Genomic DNA, 25,249 nt, shown 5'->3' with positions numbered 1-25,249 from the left:
TGAGGAGATGAGAAATTATACCCATGAGTCAACAACTGCACTGTAAGCAATTAACCACCCAATAAAAATGGAAGAAAAAAAGAAAAAAAGAAACAACAGTAAAATAGATGCTATATTTATGTATATGTGTGTATACACAAACAAACACATACACATGGAGAGCCAGCAAGACAGCTCATGTGGGTGGGGCACTGCCTGCTTTTCCATGGACAGCGCCCCTCAATGTAAGTTATTTACTTTGCATTTTATCTTAGAATGTGCTGAAGTATTCTGATGTTGGATAGTATGCCAGCTCCCCCTGGCTTCTGCTTAACCATATGCCTATATAGGGATAGATTTAATCCCATTCAAAGCTTTGGTCTATTTACATAAATCACTTTTACATAAAGCACTCCCTCCAGGGCATTGGTGGTTCAGTGATAGGATTCTCGCCTGCTCCGCCCCCTTTGTCACACTCTGATTTTCACCAGTCACTTTTCTCTCCACCCTCTCTATGTCACATCCTGTTTCCACCCTACTTGGCAAGTATATATAAAGACAGCATTGTGAGTTTTAGGGTACTTGAGTTTAGCTTAGCTCGTCTTAGATTGTGCCGCGCCCTGCATGAATAAAGAGATACTGCCTACAGCCCAGCCATGAGTCCCTGGTCGTCTGTTACCCGCCCGTGAAGCCAGCCCGGCGAAAACAACATAACCTGTCGAAAACAACATTCTGATGGTGGCCCCATAGGGTGAATCATAAAATTAAGAGAAGTGGCATGAGGAAGGAAAGTCAAAGCACTAACTGGAAGACTAAAAGGTCTTAGAGTAATTCTAAACCCAAAGCAATACATAAGGATCCCGGTTTGAGCCCCCGGCTCCCCACCTCCAGGGGGGGTCACTTCACAAGCGGTGAAGCAGGTCTGCAAGTGTCTGTCTTTCCCTCCCCCTCTCCGTCTTCCCCTCCTCTCTCCATTTCTCTCTGTCTTATCTGGCAACATCAACAGCAATAATAATAACCACGACAAGGGCAACAAAATGGGAAAAAATGGTCTTCAGGAGCAGTGAACTCACAGTGCAGGCACCAAGTCCCAGCAAAATGTTTTAAAAAACAGTCTGAAACACACACACACACACATGATTTTTTCTGCCTTTCTCTTAATACTGAAGAGTAAAATAGGAACAAATAAGGTGATGTGCTAATATGATAGGATACAATATATTTATTAAAACTTCACAAAACTCTACATATAGTGAAGTTATAATGTATAAAAGATGATATTTACTACAGATCCAGCTATTTCTTGGGTATTTTCATGAACATTCTAGCTTGTTTAATTTTCTCATGCCTGCCTTTGGAACATAGCTACCGATCACTTAGTTTTTCCAATACACATCTGAATTCCAACTCTCTCTACCTTCACAGGGAAGATATTATATTAGTAAGCAAAGATGCCATTAGAGACTTTGGTTTCATGGCTGGAAGGGTGGTTCAGAAGCATAACACCAGATTTGCAGAGAGAGAGAGAGTGAGATGCCAGAGCTCTTGCTCTGAAAATGGCACTTAAGTCCTCTCTCACTCTTGTGTGCTCTCTCTCTCTCTCTCTCTCATAAAACAATTACATATTTTAAAATATATACTGTAGAGATAACTCAGTAATGGAGCACAGGACTCAAAAGCCTGAGGTCCCAGGTCCAATCCCAGGCACTGTATATGCCAGAGCCTGCGCTCTCTCTCTCTCTCGCTCTCTCTCTGAAATGTTTTAAAATATTAATACATCAAAATATAAATAAATTTAAAAATATATTAATACATCAAAAAATAAATGTTTTTAAACTGCTAGTTTTGAAACTGGTTTTGGTAAAGGAATCCATGAAAAATCACTTTTCTGCCTTTTGGGGGTAGAGGAGTGCCGCAAAGGGGAAACGTGGCAGACTCTTGGTAAAAGATACAAACAGAAAGGAGGCCACTTGATACCTAAGTGCATCTATGAAACTACTTTGAATCACATCTCATTTCCCCCTCTCCAAGAATATTGGAGATATTTAAATTTAAATAAATTTAAATAACATCGTATTGAGATGTTATTTTATTCATTTATTTTGGATAGAAACAGAAATTGAGAGGGAGGCGTGGGAGGAGAGAAAGACACCTGCAACTTTGCTCCTGCACTCATGAAGCTTTTCCCCTGCAAGTGGGGACCTGGGTTTGAACCAGGGTCCTTGGCGTGGTAATACACGTGTCCAACCAGGTACACCGCTGTCCAGCCCCTAGACCTTGAGACCTGATCATGAAGTACTTCCACCAGACTGTCCTAATACAGCTGTCTGCGACCCAACCTGCATCCCCCTGTGGAAAGTATATATACTTTGACTCACAGTCTGTCCGCCCCTTCGTCTAAGTCATGCTTGAAACACTCTGAAAACACTGTCTTTCCAGCTCAATTATTTCAGTAATAATACCTTTGCTGTAAAATAACAAGCTTGAAAACTAATTGAAAATAATTTGTCTTCTAAGTGATTTCCTTGTATTGACCAATGAAAAACCTGACAGGTATTTCACTTCCACCAATTTTTTTTTATATATATATATATAATCCACACCATTGCGGAAGGCTTTCTGTGCAAATAAAGTATAGTAGTAATAGTAAATAATAACAACAACAACTAGGGTTCTGAAGGAAGCACCAAAAAAAAAAAAAAACTAGGGAAAAGAACGTGGCAAGGCTGGAGAACGTAACAGGTGCTGCCTTGAATCGTATTGAGAGTATGATGTATTTTCAGCAGCCTAACCTGCAATTTGATTCACGAGAAATGCCAACCAGATTCCAAATACATTCTAAAGATGACTATTAAAAGCAGCAAAACTAGCTTCCACTTGGGCAAGGGTTTCCCAATTACTTGAAGCAACAATCTTCTACTTGCCAAGTTGTTTTGAAAGGTAGTGAATGATTATACAACTGCTTCCAACTGACTCTCACAGGACAAAATTTTTATATGTTATGGGGATTTTACACAGTTGTTTTTCAAAAATGTTCTTATTTCAGTCTCGTCACAATCATCCACATATTTCCCCTCAGGGTATATAGCAAACATGCACTATAGTCTCAACCAACAATGCATCTTCAAATTTCATTAAGACAGCAGCCACAAAATAGAAGCCATTTGGGTTTCTTCCCTAACTTGTTTAGTGAGCAAATTAGCATTGGCAAACAAACAAACAAAAAAAAACATTCAAAACCAGGGTATTATTGAAGAAGGTAATTAGAGCCTGTACTGAGAAATTATTCTGGTAATAAATTATTCCCAGATATTCATAAAATTGGATTTTCACTTAAGACTAAGACATCTCCAGTCTTCAATCCTAAATCCCACAATGAGAATCAGTATGAATATATATAATAAGAAAGTTTGAATGGGAGTTCTAAGTTTGTACTCATGAGAATGAGAATGTGGAGAAGTCACATTATATCTCAGGCTGTCAGCTCTGTGTCTTGTAAAACATAACAATTAATTTTATCTACTTTTCTGAGAAAGACAAAGTGTGTCAAGATGGTTTCAATCACTTTTCAAAGAGAACATATTCTGAAATAGGATGAAAATTCTCCACTAAAGACACAGATGTTATGGCCACATTTTTATAATCATAATAATCTAGGAAGATACATTTTTACTTTGAGATACTCTGTTCAATTCAAAAAGTTCCCCCTCCTCATGTTAAACGAGATGAATCAAAATGAGAAAGACACACACCAGATGATCTCACTCCTACATGAAACTTTTGAAACAAAGACAGCAAGAGAAAACACAAAGTGAAATTTGGACTGGGCGGGGTGTATTGGACCAAAGCAAAGGACTCTGGGGAAGGAGGGGAGGGAGGGGGTAAAGGGGGTCTTAGGGTGCACCATGGCGGAAAAGGACCTAGGTTGCAGGGTGAGTGTTTTACAGACACCTATTATGGGTACATGAGAAATTGTACCCATGGTGTGGTCCAGGAGCTAGCACAGTAGATAAATTGTTAGGACTCTGAAGCATGAGGTTCTGAGTTCAACTCCTGGCAGCACATGTACCAGAGTGATGTCTGGTTCCTCCTCTCTCTTCTCCTATCTTTCTTATTAATAAATAAAATCTGAAAACGATTATAAAACAAAACAAAGAAAAAGAAAATGTACCATTGTCATGTAACTGTACTCTAAGTCATTAACCCCACCAACCCCTACAATAAAGTGATAAAAAGAAGTTTTCCCTTCTTGTCTCATATCACACCGCTGAGCATGTCTAGGGAAGGGTTTTAGCTACACCAGCACATGTTGAATAAATGCTCCAAAAGTATGAAAATACAATTGACTCCAGAAGCAGAAAACTCATCTCAAGGTTTCTTCTCCTCTACTCTAGGAGCATTCCTCCAGCTCTCCGGCATGCAAGAAGAAATATGTTCACAACATAATGTAACAAAAAAAGGAGGGTGGCTGATGATCCTCCCGTGGGAAGACACCTCCTTTGCAAGCACACAGCCCAGTTCAAGTCCAGTTCCCATCACAATGGGGGAGCTTCAGTGCTGTCGTGTCTTTCTCCTCTCTGTGTCTCTGTCTCTCTCTTTCAATCTGAAAAAAAAGTCACTCCAAACAGGTGAAGGCAGTGACAAAAATAAGTCAAAGAGGACACAGACATGTACAATCATCTACTATTATATTTCTCTAGTGTATCTCTTTACTCGTTCAATGGGATTTAAATTGTCACCAACAGAACTTGAGAACATCCAGTACTGAACACAAACCCAAGGCTACGTGTTACAGGTATGAAGGCGAGATGGCAAGAGAGCCCAGTCAGCATCAGCACCAGCCTCTTCACTGCTTACCACTGCATTTGCTGAGTCAGTGGCAGGACCAGGTGGAGGCATCACATCTGTTTCTGAACCCCAGATGATGATGGATATAGGGGTACATTCTGAACCGCTGGTGTTGCATGAATGGATGTTTTTACAGCTGAGACTTAGAAATGGGGTATGTGAACCATAAACCTTTTGCCCTCGAAGAGACATTAGGCTTCTTACTTTAGCTGAATGAGACATGTCTTGTGAGGGGGTTAGTCTTCTAGTGACCAAACCAGCACATAACCATGAATCTGCTATTCTTCACACAAAAGTAAAGCCTCTTCTTGTAAATATTTGAATGTATAGTTTGAAATAGTCAAGAAAGGTCTATCAGGTAGAATCTAAGACCTGGATATGGTTTGACTATTGGAAAAAGGACTTGATGTCTTAGCCTTGCACATCCAATTAAAAAATATCTTTCAGGGAAGAAACATATTGAAATACTGGCTAGAAAGACATTAGTTATCCACTGTACAACATCTGCGTTAATATCTTTTTCAGTATGGCTTGGATAAATTTTTACATTATCTAAAATCATGGTTATATACCAGAAGAGAACATCTGACATTTGACTTATCACTCTTGGCTCCTATTCTGTCATCTCCATGTGTCATCTGTGACTTATGCCATCATCTGTGCATCTTTTGGCATGATCTTACGTGAGGCCATCTGGTCACATTCCATGACATCGCGAATGTTCTCACATTAAGTCATGCACATGAATGGGTTGCAAACCCTTTACCTGGCATGGTTTTTTTTTTTTACCTGGCATGGTTTTTTCCAACCCCTGGCATAGGAGGGAGCAGGATATTCAAAAGTAACATGGCCCTCTCCTGCAGTTTTTTTTTTTCTTTCACAATGGTAAAATAAGCAAAGATTGTATTTTAATTATGTCACAAGAAGTCTGGAGGTCAGTTATTTTTGGCATTGATTCAACAGTCCAAAGTCATTGGAGTGAATGCCAGCTATTATTCTCTTGGCTTTTCTTTCCCTTCTGGTAGGAGGGTAAGTAAGTATAGCTAAGCCATGAGGCTGGATGATAAGAGAAAGGGGGCAACTCCAGAGGTACCGGTCACTTTTTTTTTTTTTTTTAGAGAGACAGAGAAAGAAAGGAGAGAGAATGTGAAAGGGACCACAGCACCAAAGCTTCCTTCAATGTGGTGAGGGCCAGGTTCAAACCTGGGTCACCCACCTGGCAAAGCAGCACATCATCCAAGTGAGCTATTCCGCGGATCCTGCACCTAGAACTTTTAACAGGGAAAGAGCTACTTCTCCCAGAAATCCTTAGGATACCTCCTCATGCATTTCATCAGCCAAAAATATCCCTTTGTCCTAGAGTAGAAGCTAAAAAATGAATCTCTGCTTTGCTAGTCTGCCCAAGTATCTCTCGATTTATTTACAATTACTGACACATGGTATTATTTAGTATTCGGACAAACACACCCACTTTTCTCATTTGTTGTTACGCTTAATATTTCCTACCTAAAGGTCACAATGTATTGTGATTTTGTGATACTTCTTTAATATAGCTGGAATTTCATTTGGCTGATCAGTAAGGCATGAATCCAATATTTTGTTTTCCTTCATAATAGAGTTTTGGCATTCACGGATTTAACATAAATGCCTTTTAGGCTTTGGCAACTATCACAGGAAATGAACTTAAAGCAATTATCAAAACCCAATCTGCCAACAGGAGTTTCTGAAGGATTAGACTGTCAAAGAAACCACAGGTTCGGACGAAAGAAACCTTGACTACTTTTGTTGTCAGACATCCTAAGACCCTGAGAATTGCCCCAGCATCCTGAATCCCCCACAGCCAGTATTCTCCCCAGATGTGCCTTGAAGGGAAATCAGCAAGACCATTTCAAGGGGCAGAAGACTGATAAGTCTTCCTGGAAAGATGAATCAAGAAACTCCCCTCTTGCCAGGGTTGGGGATTGAGGGAGTCTCCACAATTTCTCCTCAGGAGACCAAAAGGGCTATAAACCAGCAAGTGTCAGGCACATCCCGTCTTCCTGTGCAGGTGATGCTGATGGCTGCAGTCACGCTTTTCAGATTGTAGATCAGGTCAGAGGGAGAAGCAGATACTGGTTTTTCACTTGCCAAGTCACCAAAAAGCTGCATCTGGACTTTATGGAGAAGACCAGCTTATCCAGAGATGCTGGTCTCTGAGCCAGAGACAGTGAGCCTCTGGGGTTGTCTCCTTGAAGACAAGATGCGTCTGTCTGGTGTGCGGGAAAAGATCTAATGGACATTTGATAAGTAGACTGCTGATGATGGCCAGTGCACAGCCACAACACACCCCTCTTTTCTCCCTGGACATAGCTCAGCACTTCTTTTTCTAGCCCTTTGCATCTAGGTAGACACCAGCTAGCTCACATCAACAGAGTATTCAAAGAAGTGGTGTTTTTCTGTAGTCCAGGAGGTGGCACAGTGGATAAAGCACTGGACTCTCAAGTATGAGGTCCCGAGTTCAGTCTTTGGCAGCACATGTACCAGAGTGATGCTCTGGTTCTCTTTCTCTCTTTTGTTTTATATTCCTCCTTAATAAATAAGATCTTAAAATAAAGTAGAATAGGATAAGAAGTAGAAGAAGACGTGGTGCTTTGTCACTTTTGAATGGAGATGGTCAAGAACCAGTCCACCTTCTCTCCCATCTTGCTACTATGATGGCGAAGTCGCATAACTCAAGAAAGCTTTTATTTAGCAAATTTAATACTGCTCCAACAGGAAGGGTGTTAGTGTACCGCCAGATCTAACAGTGGATAGCACACAACAGATGAATGTTAAGTATTTCTTGAAGAAATACAGTGTCTTCCTTTGAATGTTAGTATGAATCAGCTATGGATAGCACAAAATAGATGAATCTTAAGTATTTCTTGAAGAAATACAGTGTCTTCCTTTGAATGTTAGTATGAATCAGCTAGCTTATGGAAATAGTCGTTTGAAGCAAGACAAGCATAAAGCTATGTTTAAATCCGTCTAAAAGCCATGTTTAAATCCATCTAAATGGCATAATAAATAGAGCACAGCTAAGATATGGTCAGAAAAGGATCTAATCCATACAAGAATTTAATATAAAATTTAAATATTTAAGCTAGGGGCAGGAAAGTTGTGCACCTGGTAGAGCACACACATTACCATGTGCAAGGACCTGGGTTCAAGTCCCAGGTCCCCTCCTGCAGGAGGGCGGCTTCACAAGTGGTGAAGCAGTGCTTCAAGTGTCTCTCTTTCTCCCTTTCTATCCCTCACCTCCCTCTCAATGTCTTTCAGTTTCTATCAACAAAAGGATAGAGAGAAAAATGGCTGCCTGGAGCCATAGTGGGTTCACTATGCAGGCACCAAGCCCCACCAAGTGTATATGAATATGGACAGTGGGCGCAACAATCTGACCTACACTAGTCTGGGCCAGCTGAGAAAGTAAACTTTTCCCAGAATTGACAAATTAATAAAGATGTTACTGATGGTTTCCACAGTTACTTCCTGCCTGAATAAAACGTTATTGGTACTACACAGCTATTAAGAACAATGAACTCACCTTCTCTGACCCATCTTGGATGGAGCTAGAAGGAATTATGTTAAGTGAGTAAGTCAGAAAGATAAAGATGAATATGGGATGATCACACTCATCAACAGAAGTTGAGAAAGAAGAACAGAAAGGATTTGACTGAATTTGGAGTAGGGCACCAAAGTAAAAACCCTGGGGTGAGGGTGAGGATGGATGTTTGGCTTACAGGGGGTGGGGGGGGAGGTGGATGGGATGGGACACAGTCTTTTGGTGGTGGGAATGGTGTTCATGTACACTCCTATTAATTTGTAGTCATATAAATCACTATTTAATTAATATGAGGGGGGAAATTGATTGTATGTCTCAAACTTTTTAAAGCAGATACCGAGTCTTTTTAATACATAGGCTGAGACTTTGATATGTTGACTCTCTTGAAAGCCTAGACCAGGGAGAACAGAAGCAACCGGTGGGTGGCACAGCTATATACAAATCATGCCAAAAGACATAAATTATGGTGATGTTATGTATGACACAGCAAATCCTAACAAAGCGATTTTCCAAAGTAAACCCAATTTCCAAAGAATGTGATTATAGCAACAACTATCTATTGTCTTCTTAACCCTAAGACAGTAGGAACCTCCCACTTCCTCAATAGGGCCTATATTTCCCCCAGCCCTGGAACATCTAGGGTGGGGCTCACTTTCCTGCATGCTTCTCTCAATTCATACCAAATGATATTGCATCCGTTGATCCCAACCTAATCAACACAACGAGTACCACCTCAGCATGCTTCACTTCAGACTGTGTCCAGAGACGTCAGGCGTGGAATGTCAACCCTTCACCCTCATGCTGACCAGACTTCCCTGGACAGACAACTCCACCAACGTGTCCTGGAGCTCCGCTTCCCCAAAGCCCCACCCTGCTAGGGAAAAAGAGAGACAGGCTGGGAGTATAGATCAACCTGTCAATGCCCACGTTCAGTGGGGAAGCAATTACAGAAGCCAGACCTTCCACCTTCTGCATCCCACAATGACCTTGGGTCCATACTCCCAGTGGGTTAAAGAATAGGAAAGCTATCAGGGGAGGGGATGGGATATGGAGTTCTGATGGTGGGAATTGTGTGGAGTTGTACCCCTCTTATCCTACGGTTTTTTTCAGTGTTTCCTTTTTATAAATAATTTTTTTAAAAAAGGAAAAGGAAAGAAAAAAAAGAATAATCAGTCCAAGCAGTCAAGTTGGTTTGGCTTATGAAGTGTCTTTGGAAGAGGAAGCACAGGGTTTGGGTGGTGTCACACTGGGTTAAGCGCACATAGTGGGAGAGGAAGCACTAGACACTCTGTAGTAGTTCCTTAGTGGGTTAAAAGAGTGTGATTAGTCATTATATTACTTATTGATAATAGCATAGTATGGTTGAGTTCCATTTTCTTATCTACTATAAGTTTTAGGAATATATAAATATACCAAGTTAGGCATGATAGAATTATGAAAAAGCAAATAAAGTAGTAAGAAAAAATACAGAGAAAGAAAAATTGAAATGTTCTGGTAAACTCTTAGCACCTTTCAGTTCTTGGGCATAAAATATGTGAGAAGTCTAAGCAAGGACTGTCAGAGCGCTCATGTGGATAGGGGCTGCTTTGCCACATGCTTGACCCGGGCTCAAGCTGGGTCAGGGTCAAGGAAGTTTTAGTACTGAGGTCTCTTTCACTCTCCGCTTCTCTCTAATAACACAACACCACCAAAAAAATATATAAACAATACTAGTCCTGGTTCAATGGTTTAGTAAAGAAGAAAAACATGTAAATGCCAAGAATTTTTTAAGTTGAAGAAAGTAGTCCAGAGGGAGGTACAGTGGATAAAGCACTGAATTCTTAAGCATAAGGTCCAGAGTTCCATTCCTGGTAATTCATATACCAGAGTGATGCTTAGTGTTCGTGTTCTCTCTCTCTCCCTCTCCCTCTTCTCTCTCCCAATATCTTTCTCATTAATAAATACTTTTTTTAAAAATGGGGAGAAATACTCATGCAGAAGTTAAAGGACTAGGTGGCATGCACAGGGTTAGCACAGCATGAATCACTTAACAGAATCAATGGCCGTGTTTCAATGGTGATGTATCACGGAGTGTTTTGATACAGCATTTTGGATTTCTATTCCATTCCTGTCAAATTTCTCAGCAGCCACCAGAGAAAGGAAGTGTCAAGGCAAACTCAAAAAGAAAGTGGGACCTCAAGAGGGAAGATGGGAAGAAAATAAATGCACCAACTAAATATGATGGGAAGGATTCCAATAAGAAACATGGATTCCAAGAAGAAACATGGAAGAGGGACAAGAAAAGACATGTATGCTAAGTTCTCCATTGAGAGTGGAGGAGATGACAGTGGCTGCCAAGAGAAGTGCTGGCCATGTGCTGTGTGGGACTGGGAGGGAATTTCCAGGGGGTTCCACACTCTGGCACTAACAGGTGTAAAGTCTGGCATAGGAAAAGGGAAGGAACTGAGTCCCCTTGGATTTGCAAATGCTACAGAGGATTCAGCCCATAAAAGAAGCAAAGTGACCCCTGGATCTGAAGCCTGCACAATGCATCAGCCAAATAAGGAAGTAAGTGGGTTTTGTGGGGGAGGGGGACCTATCACTGAGAACCCCCCCCCCCAGGAGGGATGCAGGAGGGATGAGTCAGAGCCAAGACCCGCAGGCCCCAGTTGGACAGAGAATAATGGCCCCAAATTCTTAGACATGAATGCAATGATCAGTGTCACAAAGGTGCAGAGAGAATGAGTACCAGAAGAAATGAATGATTTCCCCCACAGGCAGACTTCAGAACACTTTACAGACCTGTATGTGGTCATCTGTCATTTATGGTCAATGGAATCGTTCTTTTAGGATCTAAAAACTGAGGCTAAAAAAAGAGACCTGATATGACTAGCGGACTCCAATATCTGCCAGCAGATCTGCTACTTGATGAAACTATAATTCAAAAGAAAATCTGGGATAGTCAAAGCAGACATCAAATACACCATCATAAATATATATATAACCAAGTTCTGTCTGCGTCAGGGCTAATACTAACAACAGAAAACAAAATCAGTGAAATGAGACTATTCTCATTAGTAGTTAGGGTTTAATATGATTCATGATCACTAAACGAAGAAATCTATATATCCTGGCATCTCCAGTTACTTGCTGTATTACTAGAAATCGTCTGCTTGTCTCAAGACTGACATCCTCAATGCTGCCATATAAATACAATGAAATTCAGAAGAAAACTCAGTCACACAGACACAAAAATGTTTTCATACTAAAGGAAAATGCCTAAACTTTAAGCAGATAATATGCATGCATAAATCAAAATAATTCAAATAATCCAAACTGACACAATGTCAGGAAAGGACAAATTTCTATTACGCCTCAAAGACATTTTCAACTGTTTTCTGGTTTCAAAGAGGGAATACTGAATGATCTGACCTGTGCCAACATTTACGAATCAAAGTGAACCAAAGCATCCCATCTGGAATGTTGTCAAGAAACACTGACCATGACAAATTTGTGGTAGTAAATCTAGAATGTTCCAGAAAAACTAAACATTATTTTGAAAATACTTATTTCTGTCCTTTGATGTGCAGGTTTTTGTCTTCCTGAAGACACCTTTATTTATAGCATAAAAGAAGAACACTGTTCAATGTGTTCCATATCAATGTAGCTCAAGAGACAGCATGAGGAGAAAAATTTACTAAGGCATAATGCGTGTTCATGCCCCCAAAGGCATCTTACATCAATCAATCTAAAAGGGAGTATTCTATTTGGCCTGGAGGAGACTGGTTTTGGTTTTAACTTCATCCAAGAATAATGATATTCTAATGATATTTCTACCACAAAAAGGTAGAAAACTTGGGAGAAGTGCCAGAAGCCAATCACCAAATGTATTATTGTTGTTTCTTCTTAAACTTACATGTGTGGGAGGAATGACAGATGAAAGGTGCTTGTATGTATGTAAAGCAGGTGTTCCTAAGGGTTAAGAACTTCCCATGAGCTTAGATGGGAACTACATCTTTATATCCACTAACTTCTGATAGCTGACAAGCCCTTCATTATAAATTATAGATAAAACCAAAAACACTGTAACCTTATCACAAAAAACTGGCACTTTCTTATCACAGAATTGGATTTTTATACCCATAATGACTACAAAATAAGCACAACCCTCCCTTTGACTTTGTAATATTGTGACTAGTATTAGTTTTAGAGAAATTAAGTCAACTAAGTAACATGTCTGTTCTTTTACATATGCTGAAAAGAAATGCAGGATTTCTCTAGATTGATGGAGAAAGGGGAAAAAAAGTTTTTACTGTTCCCAGAGGTGGGACAGTGGTAGATCTTGGTAGATCTCAGAACAGGAAAGTGGTATGAGGCCCCAAGTTTGATCCCTAGTACTGTATATGCCAAAGTGATGCTCTGTCTGGTATGTTTTCTCCCCATCCCCACCCCCCGGCCCCATTAATACATCTTTTTAGAAACAGGCTGGGGGTATGGATCAACCTGTCAAGGCCTATGTCCAGTGGAGAAGCAATTACAGAAGCCAGACCTCCCACCCTCTGTACCCCATAAAGCTCTTTGGTCCATACTCCCAGGGGGACAAAGAATAGGGAAACTTCCAGTGGAAAGGATGGGATATGGAACTCTGGTGGTGGGAATTGTATGGAATTGTACCCCTCTTATCCCACAATCTTGTCAATCAGTAAATATTAAATCACTAATTTAAAAAAAAAGCATTTAAATCGGGCGGTAGCGCAGCAGGTTAAGTGCAGGTGACATGCAAATCGCAAGGACCAATGGAAAGATCCAGGTTTGAACTCCCAGCTCCCCACCTGCAGGGGAGTCGCTTCACAGGCAGTGAAGCAGGTCTGCAGGTGTCTATCTTTCTCTCCCTCTCTCTGTCTTCCCCTCCTCTCTCCATTTCTCTCTGTCCTATCCAACAATGACGACAACAATAATAACTACAACAATAAAACAACAAGGACAAAAGGGAATAAATATTAAAAATTAATAAAAAAGCATTTAAATCAAAATGATTAAATAAATACATCTTTTAAAAGGTGTTTTAGAATATGTTTCTAAAAGAGAGGCAAATAAAACAGTTCAACTCTTTTTTTTTAAGAATTTATTTATTTATTTATTCATGAGAAAGATAGGAGAGAAAGAACCAGCCATCACTCTGGTACATGTGCTGCCAGGGATTGAACTCAGGACCTCATGCTTGAGAACCCAATGTTTTATCCACTGCACCACCTCAACTCTTATTTCATGTTCTCTCTCCATAGAGAGGTTCTAACCGTCTTTTATTCTCATCACTCTCACCAGTTCTCACCCCAGCCCCTCCCTATTCTGAACCCCCACATATTACCACCAACACTAATTTGCCCTTGTCCAAATATTTTGCTTTAATAGACACCTTCATTCTTTTCTTTTTTTCTCCTGTCATTCTAAACTCAAGGAACAAGTTTCAGTACATTTAGTGGATCTGGGGTCTGCTGCCTCCACCGGGGGTGGGAAAAGAGTGGAATTGAATCAAGCAACAGCCACATTTCTCTCCCTTAGAACTCACCTAGTTACAGCCAGCCACACACGGCTACCTCTTCCAAGTCTCCGCAGAGAAGGGTTGATTTTGCCCAGCAGGTAGAGACAGAGTACAGCACCCCTTTTTCCTTAGCAACAAGAAGTCATCTGGGAGTCAGCGGTGCAGCGGGTTAAGCGCAGGTGGCGCAAAGCGCAAGGACCGGCCTAAGGATCCTGGTTCGAGCCCCCAGCTCCCCACCTACAGGGGGGATCACTTCACAAGTGGTGAAGCAGGTCTGCAGGTGTCTGTCTTTCTCTCCTCCTGTCTTCCCTTCCTCTCTCCATTTCTCTCTGTCCTACCCAACAACAACGACATCAATAATAACTACAACAGTAAAACAATAAGGGCAACAAAAGGGAATAAATTTTTTAAAAAAAAGATCACTTTAAAAAAAAAAAAAAGCATAGCTTTTAAAGGAGGAGGAGGAGAAGGAGAAGAAGAAAGAAGTCATCTTGCAGGTTAGGCCCACCTGGGGACTTAGCCACCTTTGGTGGCCAGCTCCATTCTCCTGGGACATGAAGCTCCACCTCTGGGACCCACTGCCCAGCTCACAGGCCTCACTGAACCCCCAGAAAGTGCCGAGGCACCGGCGAGCGCTTACCAGGCCTCCACAGAGGCTGAAGACAGCTGTGTGGTCCTCCCGCGCGTTGACCCGGCCACGGTAGAAGCAGTGGCGCAGGTCCAGGGGCTCCTCGCCCGGCTGCCAGCGGTGCGCGGGGGCCCCCAGGTGCACCTCGGCGTAGCCCGCGGCCAGGAAGGTGGCGTCGGCGCTCAGGTTCAGGAGGAAGAGCTGCCCGTAGGCGCTGATGCGGTAGTGGGTCCTGGCCGGAGGAGGCTCCGGGGCCTTGGCTCTGCGCTTTCGCCGGCGAAAGTGGCGGCTCGGGGGAAACGCTTCGCCGAACTCGTTCACCCTTGAGGGAGTCACGACTTCGTAGGAGGCCAGCGTCCTCACCAGCGCTTCTGCGAACACAGCCACCAGTCGTGGAGCCCCCCACGCCCTGCGCTGCCCGCTGCCCAGCCCCACCCCCACCCCCGGCACCCAGCTCCCAGACCCCCGAGTGGGGTCCCCGGGGGGGCTGCGCGCACACAGGCGCCAGCGTGGGGGGAGGCGTGCACCGAGGCAGTCCCGCACCCGACCTGCCCCGCCCACTCCAGGCAGAGAACCCCCCTTCCGAGCCGCCGCCCCCCCAACTCTTCCCCATCGCGCCAACGCGTATTCCCCGGGCGTCCACCGCGTGGTCGGGGCAGAGGTGTCCCCTGCTCGTGGGACTCCAAAAAACCCAGCACCGTGGCGACCTCTTGGAGAGCCCAGAAGGAGCCGAAGCCCCCGAACGTCCTCGCTCCCCGCCTCGGGCCACCGGGCCCCGCGCCCCCCGTGCGCTGCTGGGGGACACGCGGCGCCCTTACCTTGTCTGGGGTGCCAGTGGGCTTCCCAGGATCTGGTGATGAAGAGCGAGAGCGGGTACAGCAGCCCCGTCAGCCACTTGGCCGCCCGCATGGTCCCCCCGGAGGGGGGCGCAGCCGGGAGGCCACTCCGCCGCTCGGCCGGCTCCCCGCTCTCCGCTCCCCGCGCTCCGCCCGCCGCCGCGCCTCAGCAGCCTCCCGAGCAGCAGCACCGGCCCGGGGCCGGCTCGACTCGCCACACCGCCTGCCTCCGCTCCCTGAGCCGCTGCTTCATCGCACTGCAGCCGCACAGCCCCGGCTCGCTATCCGCAGCCTGGCTCCGGTGCCCCGGTCCGCGCCGCGCTCGCCAGCCGCTCCCGAGTCCAGCTCCGCGCCCCGCAGAAGCTCCCGCTCGCCTGCACTGAACCATATACCGCCCGCGGGTCCGCCAGCGCGGCCTAAGCCCGCCCCCACGGAGTGGACCGCCCAATCAGCGGGGACACCGCGGGGCTCAGCCAATCAGCGGCTCACGGCCCCCTCCCCTCCCCGCATGCAGTTTGCATGAGTCCCGCTGTGGGCGCAATAGGAGATAGGAAAGCCCAGGCTGGGTGCCGGCTGCCAAACGGGCATCCCGGGAGGGCTTCGGGACGTGGGGTGTCCAGCTTTTACAATGAAATGACAAAGTCAGATGACACGCTTCTGTCATTGATGTGTCGTGGAAACGTGAGGCTTTTCAAAGAAAATCAAATAGATTCTTGTACCAGAAAATGCCACCAATGGAATTTGATGGCACTGCTTGTCCCAGTAGTTTGGGGGAAGCTTCGGGGTGTTTTAGAAGTCGATGAAAGAGGAAAAGGGCTTTCATACCTGAGGCACCAGCGGTTCCACGTTCCATCCCCAGCACCACCATAAACCAGAGCTGAGCAGTGCTTTGCAAAAAAAAAAAAAAAATTGCGGTTGTAGTCAGAGTTTCTAACAATTCTCTATGGGTGGGGGGTTCGGCGGGGGCGCACCTAGTTAAGCCATGCACAAGGACGGGGTAAACTGTTAATCAGTGCTGCAGGTGCCGCTGTCTCTGTCTCTCCCTCTGACTCTCCCTCTCAATTACTCTCCTATCAAATAAAAATAAATATTTTAAAATATTTATTTATTTATTCCCTTTTGTTACCCTTGTTTTTTATTGTTGTAGTTATTATTGTTGTCGTCGTTGTTGGACAGGACAGAGAGAAATAGAGAGAGGAGGGGAAGACAGAGAGGGGGAGAGAAAGATAGACACCTGCAGACCTGCTTCACTGCTTGTGAAGCGACTCCCCTGCAGGTGGGGAATCCTGGGCTCAAACCAGGATCCTTACACTGGTCTTTATGCTCTGTGCCACGTGCGCTTAACCTGCTGCTCTACCGCCCGACTCCCATAAATAAATATTTTAAATAATGAAGAAAAAAATCTTAAGAAAGGAAGTCTGAGTCTTTATAATTCAAGCAACTTATGTGATTTTCCTTTTAAACTTTCGTTTTCGTACTAAATATTTTTAAAAGACCTCCCAAAAAATGCATAAATCCAACGAAATCATTCCAGTGCACTTTGTTTAAAATATGCAAGTGACCCTGCTCACCCAAAACTGTCTCTCTCAACTATTGTAGCTCTGTGTCACCTCATGTCCAATGGCCAATTGGACCTCAGTGGCACCTAAGGTTAATCTTTGTTTCAGAACTCTTTTATTTCTCAGATACACTTGTTGTTTTACAGGTTCCACAGTATCTCTCTCCTTAACCAATATGAAAACAAAGTGTGGGAGGGTGTTTTGAAGTCCAGCCAGGGAAGAGAAAGCAAGTGAGAGAAATGGGAGAATACACGTTTGAGGGGCCTGACAGTAGCAACCTGCTTGAGCACACAGGACCAGGGGGCAGCTTTGTTCCACACCCACAGGGGGCCCACTTCACAAGCAGTGAAGCAGGTGTGCAAGTGTCTTTCTCTCTCCCTTTCTATGCTCTCTTCTCATTTCCTCTGCCCTACAAATAAAATAGGGAGAAAAAAAAAAAAAAAAAAGCTGGGATGAGGGGGAGAGGATGTCTGCCACTAGCAATGGATTCATAGCGCCAATACCAAGCCTGAGTGATAACTCTGGTGGCAATAAAAATAAATAAGAATACATGTCTTCACAAACACAAAGGGATATGCTCCCAATTTACTTCCTGGCTGCCCTTCCATCTCTGAATGTTCCACAAAGAAATTCTATTCCACTGCGCTGAGCTTTATGTCCCATGCTTTGCACACCTGTGTTTCACCACTAGTGCTGGTGCAAGTCTTGCTCAAGGAGAGAACTTCATCTAACTTTTGCCAAGGAAATCACCCTGTTTGGAATGTTAATTTTTCCATAGTCTATCTGCTTCTGTTTACCTTTTCCACAAATGTCATTTCATTCATCACAGAATTACAGGCTTCTGGTGGGTAGTTTTTGCTTTTGTTTGCTTTTTCTGGTTAAGCATTCTGTTATTCTAAATAAAAGTGTTCTGAACCCACACCTGCCTTTAGCACATGGTAATTTAGAGCTGTTTTAATTACACTGCAGCTCTAAATTCATCTTTACATTAGAAGCCAGGACTTCCTTTATGCAAATAACAGAAAAAGAAATGCACCTGATAACTTCAGGCAGACTAAGGGTAAAATGAATGTTTTATTTCCATCACTAGATATCTGTCATAGAAAGCAGTACTGGCAGTGGAGTATTTTATTTATTTTTTTAAACTGCTCAAACTTTTTGGAAGTACTGTCTTAGCTGGGCACATTTTTTACAAGAAAGAAAGGATGAGATGAAGAAAGAATGAATGAGAGAGAGACAAAAAAGAAAGACAGGCCCGAGACTGGGCAGTGGCACACCTGGTTAAGTGCACACATTACAGTGCGCAAGGACCCAGGTTCAAGCCCCTGGTCCCCACCTGCAGGGGAAAAGCTTCACAAGTGGTGAAGCAGGGCTGCAGGTGTCTCTCTGCCTCTCTCCCACTCTATCTCCTCCTCCCCTCTCAATTTCTCCGTCTCTATCCAACAACAAATAAATATTTTGGAAAAAAAAGAAAAAGAAGGGCCTGGGTAGTGGCACATTGGATAAGTGCTAGACTCTCAAACATGAGGTCCCAATATCTGGCATCACATGTACCAGAGTGATGCTCTGGTTCTCTCTCTCTCTCCCTTTCTCTTTCTACTTCTTTACTGGGGATTAATGGTTTATAGTCAAAGGTAAGATATAGTAGTTTGTACATGTGTAACATTTCTCAGTTTTTCACATAACAATTCAACCCCCTCTAGGTCCCCCTCTGCCATCATGTTCCAGGACCTGACCCCCCCCCCCAACCCCTGAGTCTTTTACTTTGGTGCAGTACACCAAGCCCAGTCTAGGTTCCTCTTTGTGTTTTCTGATTTTTCAAGTTATTTTTTATGAGTGATTTAATAATGATCAACAAGATTGTGACATAAGAGGGGTACAATTACATACAATTCCCACCACCAGAATTCCATATCCCATCCTTTCCATTGGAATGTTTCCTTTTCTTTATCCCTCTGGAGTATGAACCAAAGAATTTTATAGGGAGCATAAGGTGAGGAAGGTTTGGTTTCTGTAATTGTTTCTCCACTGGACATGAGTGTTGACAGGTCAATCCATACCCCCAGTCTGTTTCTGTCTTTCCCTAGTGGGGAAGTCCTCTGGAGAGGCGGGGTTCCAGGACATATGGGTGAGGTCCTCTGCCCAGGGAAGTAAGGTTGGCATCATGGTAGTATTTTTCAGCTTCTTTCTATGAGTGAGATCATCCCATATTGATCGTTTTCTTTCTGACTTACTTGACCCTCTCTCACTTAAATATTTTGCTTATTTACTGGATAAAGACAGAGAGAAACTGAGATAGAAGAGGGTAGATAGAGAATGAAAGGAAAAGAAAGACACCTGCAGCACTGATTCACCCCTTCACAAAGCTTCCCCCTATAGGTAGAGACCAGAAGCTTAAACCAAAGTCTTTGCACATGGTAGCATGGGTATTCAAACCTTTCTCTCCCTTTTTTTAAATTTTTTATTTATAAAAAGTAAACATTGACAAAACCATAGCATAAGAGGGGTACAGCTTCACACAATTCCATCACCAGACCTCCGTATACCATCCCCTCCACTGATAGCTTTCTAACCCTCTGGGAGTATGGGCCCACAGTTATTGTGGGATGCAGAAGGTTGAAGGTCTGGCTTCTGTAACTGCTTCCCCACTGAACATGGGTGTTGACAGGTCGATCCATACTCCCGTCCTGTCTCTCTCCCTAGAGGGGAAGGGCTCTGGGGAAGCAGAGCTCCAAAGCACATTGGTGGGGTCGTCTGTCCAGGGAAGTCTAGTTGCATCCTGCTAGCATCTGGAACCTGGTGGCTGAAAAGAGAGTTAGCATACAAAGCCAAACAAATTGTTGAACAATGGTGGACCTAAAGGCTGGAATAGTGCAGATGAAGTGTTGGGGGGGTCCTCCATTTTGCAGATAGCCAGTAGGCATGTTTTAGTTATATTTCAAAGAGCCTGTAGCTATACTAGTGTTTTTTGTTTGTTTGTTTGTTTGTTTGTCTGAGCCTGAAATCTGATATGCAGGTGGATCCAAGTTATTGTCTGGGGAGATGATGTCATGGCTGGGAAAAGGACCAGAAAGCTGGATCATGGAAGAGAGTAGCTCCCTAATATGGGAAAGGGGTATAAATATTTTTTACTGTAAACCCCATCGATTTGATGTGATCTGGGGCCCATATTCAGCTTAGGAGCCTATGTGACCTCTGCATCCCTGTAGATCTGAGCTCACATTCTGTGGTCACGAGTAGGAACATTCCATGCTGCCCAGTATCAACCCACATGCTTCCTCAGGTGTAGCATAGAGTATGTTGTCCATCCTCCCATCAGAGGATGGAACATTCTCTACCATTGTTGATCCAGGTTGAGAGCAAGGTCCTATGGGGGCCCACAAAGAGGTCTATTTTGTTGTTCCTGATAGAGATAACAATGGAGAGAGGGATTTATTTGAGGTCTAGGCCCATCAAGTCTGTTTGGGAGTCTCAGGATTCCCCGATTAGGGCCCCAGCTGGTGGAATGGCCTGATAGTGACTAAAGAGTCATTGTTAAAGTATGCCAGTCTCTTGCCCTTATTCAGCTTTTGCAGTCCTTGCTTTGCTAAGGTTAGCTTTGGAGTGAGTGATAGAACTGTAATATGAAGTAGGTGAGGAGGGTAAGTCTAAGTAGACACTATTTCATTATGAACTTGATACTGACTCACTACAAACTATTGTGTATTTTTGCTTTCAGGTATATATTTTGCCCTCATTTATGGATACATGTGAACATATGCTCTATCTTACAGGACCTGGGCTCTATCTAAGTCAATCCTCTTTCTCAGATAAATCTTTAAAAAGGAAAGAAAAGGAGAAAGGAGGAAAGGATGAAACATGATGTTTGTGTTCTTTGTCATTTCACAATATTTGACAAATAGCAATATTTCCTCCTCAAATAGAAAATAAATGACACATTTTCATACAGTATTCATGAAACTTCCTTTACTCTTCTCCCTAATGATGCGTCATGAATCACCTAATGTAATAGTAAGCTAAGCTAGTAGTCAGTGTAAATCATGTTGGTTTCTCTCACATGGGTGATCATGGCTCCAATATATGCAATTGTGTTGACGTAGTCAAGGTGATGCAAGAAACTTTAGAAAATTGACTCATTCAATTGTTAATATTTTCTCCAAGGGGCTCAGTGAAATTAAGCAATTTACCATCTTTACATATCAAGGTAGACTTGCACTTCTAGGGCTTAAAATTCCATCCTCAACTTTTTTTTTTCCTCCAGGGTTATTCCTAGGGCTCAGTGCCTGCACTACAAATCCACTGCTCCTGGTAGCCATTTTTTTCCATTTTACAGGTTAGGACAGAGAGAAATTGAGAGAGGAAGGGGAGATAGAGAAGGAGAAAGAAAGATGCCTGCAGACCTACTTGACTGCTCATGAAGCATCCCCCCTGCAGGTGGGGAGCCAGGAGCTCAAACCCAGATCCTTATGTGGGTCCTTGCGCTTGGTACTATGTGCGCTTAACTGGATGTGCCACAGCTTGGTCCTCTATATGCAACTTTTTAAAAAGAAAAGTGTACCCATCTTAGCAGCTCAGGTCTGGTACAGGCAGTGGCAGTTAGCAACAACTCAGAAAAATGGGTCCTTGCATATTGTAAAATCTGTGCTTAACCAGGTGCACCATCACCTGGCCCCTTGAATGTAATTTTTTAAATTTATAGTTCTGAATATCAACATTCTAAATATAAGCTATACTATGAGGTAGAGTGTTTTCAGTCTTGAAAAGCAGATACACTCACTCTTCTCACTATATTGAAGACAGACCTTCTTTTATTGGCCACCATCTCTTCTGCAAAATTCAACAATTTATCAAAACTCTTCAACCATCCTTTTTCTCAATATTGTAAAATGGAGGTAGTAATCTTAGTTGAAAAAGTGCTGCTTACTTTCTTGGCACGATAGTGGACAAAATATGCACTCAATACATGTTCAAGTTGGTTATGGCTTTTTAAAAAGTTTTATTTATTTTGAATACAAGCAGAAAGAAATTAAGAGAGAAAGGGGCAGGAGACAAGAAGAGAGAGGGTGAGAAAGAGATATCTGCAGCACTGTTTCATCACTCTTGATGCTTCCCCTCTAGGTGGGGACTGGGGATTTGAACCCAGGTCCTTACATACTGGAATGTGTCACTCCACAAGGTGTGCCACTACCTGGGCACACTTATTATGCTTTTTATTTCATTACCAGAAACATTCAGGTGATTCATGTTTATACCAAAAATAACTATTTGCTTTTTTCTGATATTAATAAACAACAGTATGGTAATTAATGGGTAAGCTGATCCATCTTCACCATTTGCCTAAAACAGAAGAGTTTTCTAAGAGGCAAGACTCTCAGGACTGACTTGGGAATCCCTGGGAAAATCAGTGACACCAGATGAGTTTCTCAAACTAAAAGCTATTGACTTTGAGGATGAGGGGACTCTTGGTTATGGGGATTGCCCTGTGATTTCTAGAATCTTTAACAGTACCCCCAGCTTCCCTTTGCCCAATGACCTCTGTTGTGACAACCCAGAATATTTCCATATTTTACCAGGTGTCCCTGGAGGAGGAAAATTGACCCTAATTATGTCAAATGAATGAAGAAAATTTGGAAGTGGTCAATGTACTTAAGCGGGGGAAACAGCCCCGTTCTTGACACAATTGACAGCATAATAGAAACTGTAGCTTGGCAGAGGGTAGATAGCATAATGGTTATGCAAACAGACTCACACGCCTGAGGTTCCAGAGTCCCAGGTTCAATCTCCACACCACCATAAGCCAGAACTGAACAGTGCTCTGGTAAAAAAAGGAAGGAAGGAAGGAAGGAAGGAAGGAAGGAAGGAAGGAAGGAAGGAAGGAAGAAAGAAACTGTAGCTTGGAGTCAGTATCTGAAAATTATCTTTCATTAAATCAAAACAATACAAATTGCAGTCATTCTGTTAATAATTTGAAAGCATTTTCATCTCCTGGCAAGAAATTTGCTGTTGCAAATAGTTAATTATTCCTATTACTAATAAATGTGTTGGCACTCTTCTAGTTATCTATTGACTGATCTGCATTCAGCACTAGATTATAGTGGGCAGACTGCGTAATGGTTTTGCAGAAAAACTTGCAGGCCTGAGGCTCATGTGGGGAAGCGCTGAAAGAGGGCTGTTTGTGGCAGTATCTCCGGCACCCAGTGTTGTGCAGCATTAAATATTTAGTGAATGCAATGCAGGGAGCAGGAGATAGCTTGCCCAGGAAGCTGTGTGCCATGCCGTGGAAGGGGCCTTCAGCTGGAAGCCAGCACTATGGCGGGGGGCGGGGATCTCCATGAATCGCAGAGTTGTGTTCTAGAGACTCTCTGCTCTCTGTCTCTCCCTGTCATTTTTGTTTCATGCCTGCCTTTAAAGTAGGTGAATGAGAAAATTCAAGCTCTGGAAGCTTCTATCATGTTTACAGGGCTCTGGCAACAGATGAAAAGCAATAATAATATTAATAATAATAAGTGCACATAACCTATAATGATAAACACACAATGTCATTTCTATTTAGTATAATATGTACGTTTACATGCAGGTCTGTTATCTTGATTATCTATTATCTTGATTCTTGTTTTCTATTTGTTCTATGTTCCACTAGTTGTTTTTTCTTTAATCTTTTTATTTATTTATATTTATGATTGGATAGAGACAGAGAGAAATTGAGAGGGGAGGAGGAGGTAGAAAGGAAAAGAGACACCCTCAGTCCTGCTTCACCACTCATGAAGCTTTCCCCCTGTAGGTGGGAATCAGGGGCTTGAACCTGGGTCCTTGTGCACTGAAATATGTGTGCTTATCTAGATGCACCACCGCCTGGCCCTCTTTTTTTCTTTTTATACATTTCTTTTGACTTGCCAAATGTATTTTCTCCAACTACCTAATTTTTGCTAGTTATAAGTTCTAGTGTTCTTAGTTACTCCGAGGTTTTTGTTTACAACTTTTACTTATCTCCATCTGCCTTCAAATAATAATATGCCAGTTGATTGTATCCCTTCAAATCTTCATGCTTTTGTTGTCAGTACGGGATTTAATGACTGTACAACATGGGATTTATAACAATGTAATTTTTAAAGACTTTAATACTTTATTCAATTTTTGAGGGGTAGAGACAGAGAGAAATTGAGAGGTAAGGGAAAGATAGAAAGGGAGAGAGAGAGAGATACTTGCAACACTGCTTCACTGCTTATGAACCCTCCCCCCTCAGCAGCTTGAACCCCGGTCCTTGTGTGATATAATACATCCACTCAGTCAGGTGCACCACTACCAACCCCAACATATGTGAAAGTTAAACTGAGTAGACCCCACATTGCATTGGTGCTATATTTACTTACAGTTTTTTTCAATTTTTTTGTTTTCTTTTTCTAGTTTTTTAAATTTTTTTATTATCTTTATTTTTATTGGATAGAGAGAGCCAGAACTTGAGAGGAATGGGGAGGCAGAGAGAGACAGAGAGACACCTGCAGCCCTGATTCACCACTCGTGAAACTTTCACAGGTGAAGACTGGGGCTCGAACCCGGGTCCTTGAGCTCTGTAACATGTGCGCTCAACCACGTGCGCTGCCTCCCAGCCTCTTAGTTATAGATTTTGAAAGTGTTTATTTGTTTATTTTAATAAAAGAATAGAGCACTGTTAGAGTCAAGAAAATCATTACTAAGATTTTTGTTTAATTCTACACTGAGGCCATGATATATTTGGAAAAATCAAAAAGTTACTTTTATGATCATGTTACATTAACATATAATAACCAAAGGGTGGGAGTAGATAGCATAATGGTTATACAAACAAACCCTCATGCCTGAGGCTCCAAAGTCCCAGTCCCAGGTTCAGTCCCCTGCACTACCATAAACCGGAGCTGAACTGTACTCTGGTCTTTAAAAAAAAAAAAAAGCATGTAATAACCAGTAGACAGTTTTTGGGGGGTTTTGTTTGTTTTTGACTTGACTGAGTGTGAAAGAAGATAGAACAACATCAGAATAGGGTAATAGGGGGAAGATGACCAGCAGACTCTGAACTCCAATCTCATCAGGACCTGGAAGGTGGGGGGGGCATGCAAATGTAGTAGGTGTGACTTAGAAAGGAAAAGAAGGCAGGCCCATAAGAAAAATGGGCAAATGTATGTAAAGGTAAATAAATAGTTATAGAAATAACAGTCAACTCATAGCTGTGTTCTTGGGAGAACTAGTGCACTTTCTAATGGAGGGAACGGTGTGGCATTATTCCCCTTTAATCTTATAATTTTGTAAATCAATACTAAATCA

At 42.8% G+C, this 25,249-nt stretch overlaps 1 protein-coding gene and 1 long non-coding RNA gene across 5 annotated transcripts in view; one reads left to right on the top strand and one right to left on the bottom strand.

Moving 5' to 3' along the window:
* Nucleotides 1-15,780, bottom strand: part of ADAMTS20 (ADAM metallopeptidase with thrombospondin type 1 motif 20) — a 139,839-nt gene extending 124,059 nt beyond the window's left edge. For all 4 annotated transcript variants that reach the window (XR_009550014.1, XM_060191745.1, XM_060191746.1 and 1 more), the window contains exons 1-2: nt 15,375-15,780; nt 14,569-14,927 (exon numbers count right to left, since the gene is read on the bottom strand). Coding sequence is in view for 3 of the 4 variants with exons in the window: in XM_060191745.1 (XP_060047728.1) it covers nt 14,569-14,927; nt 15,375-15,465 (450 nt within the window). In the remaining variant the exon portion in view is untranslated. The remainder of the gene's footprint in view (nt 1-14,568; nt 14,928-15,374) is intronic.
* The window catches only part of LOC132538653 (uncharacterized), a 60,774-nt gene that overhangs the window by 10,849 nt on the left and 24,676 nt on the right, over nt 1-25,249 (top strand). The window lies entirely within an intron of this gene.

The sequence above is a fragment of the Erinaceus europaeus genome, chromosome 5, assembly GCF_950295315.1.
Source record: "Erinaceus europaeus chromosome 5, mEriEur2.1, whole genome shotgun sequence".
Classification (NCBI taxonomy): Eukaryota; Metazoa; Chordata; class Mammalia; order Eulipotyphla; family Erinaceidae; genus Erinaceus; species Erinaceus europaeus.
This window is presented reverse-complemented; position numbering and strand designations above follow the sequence as displayed.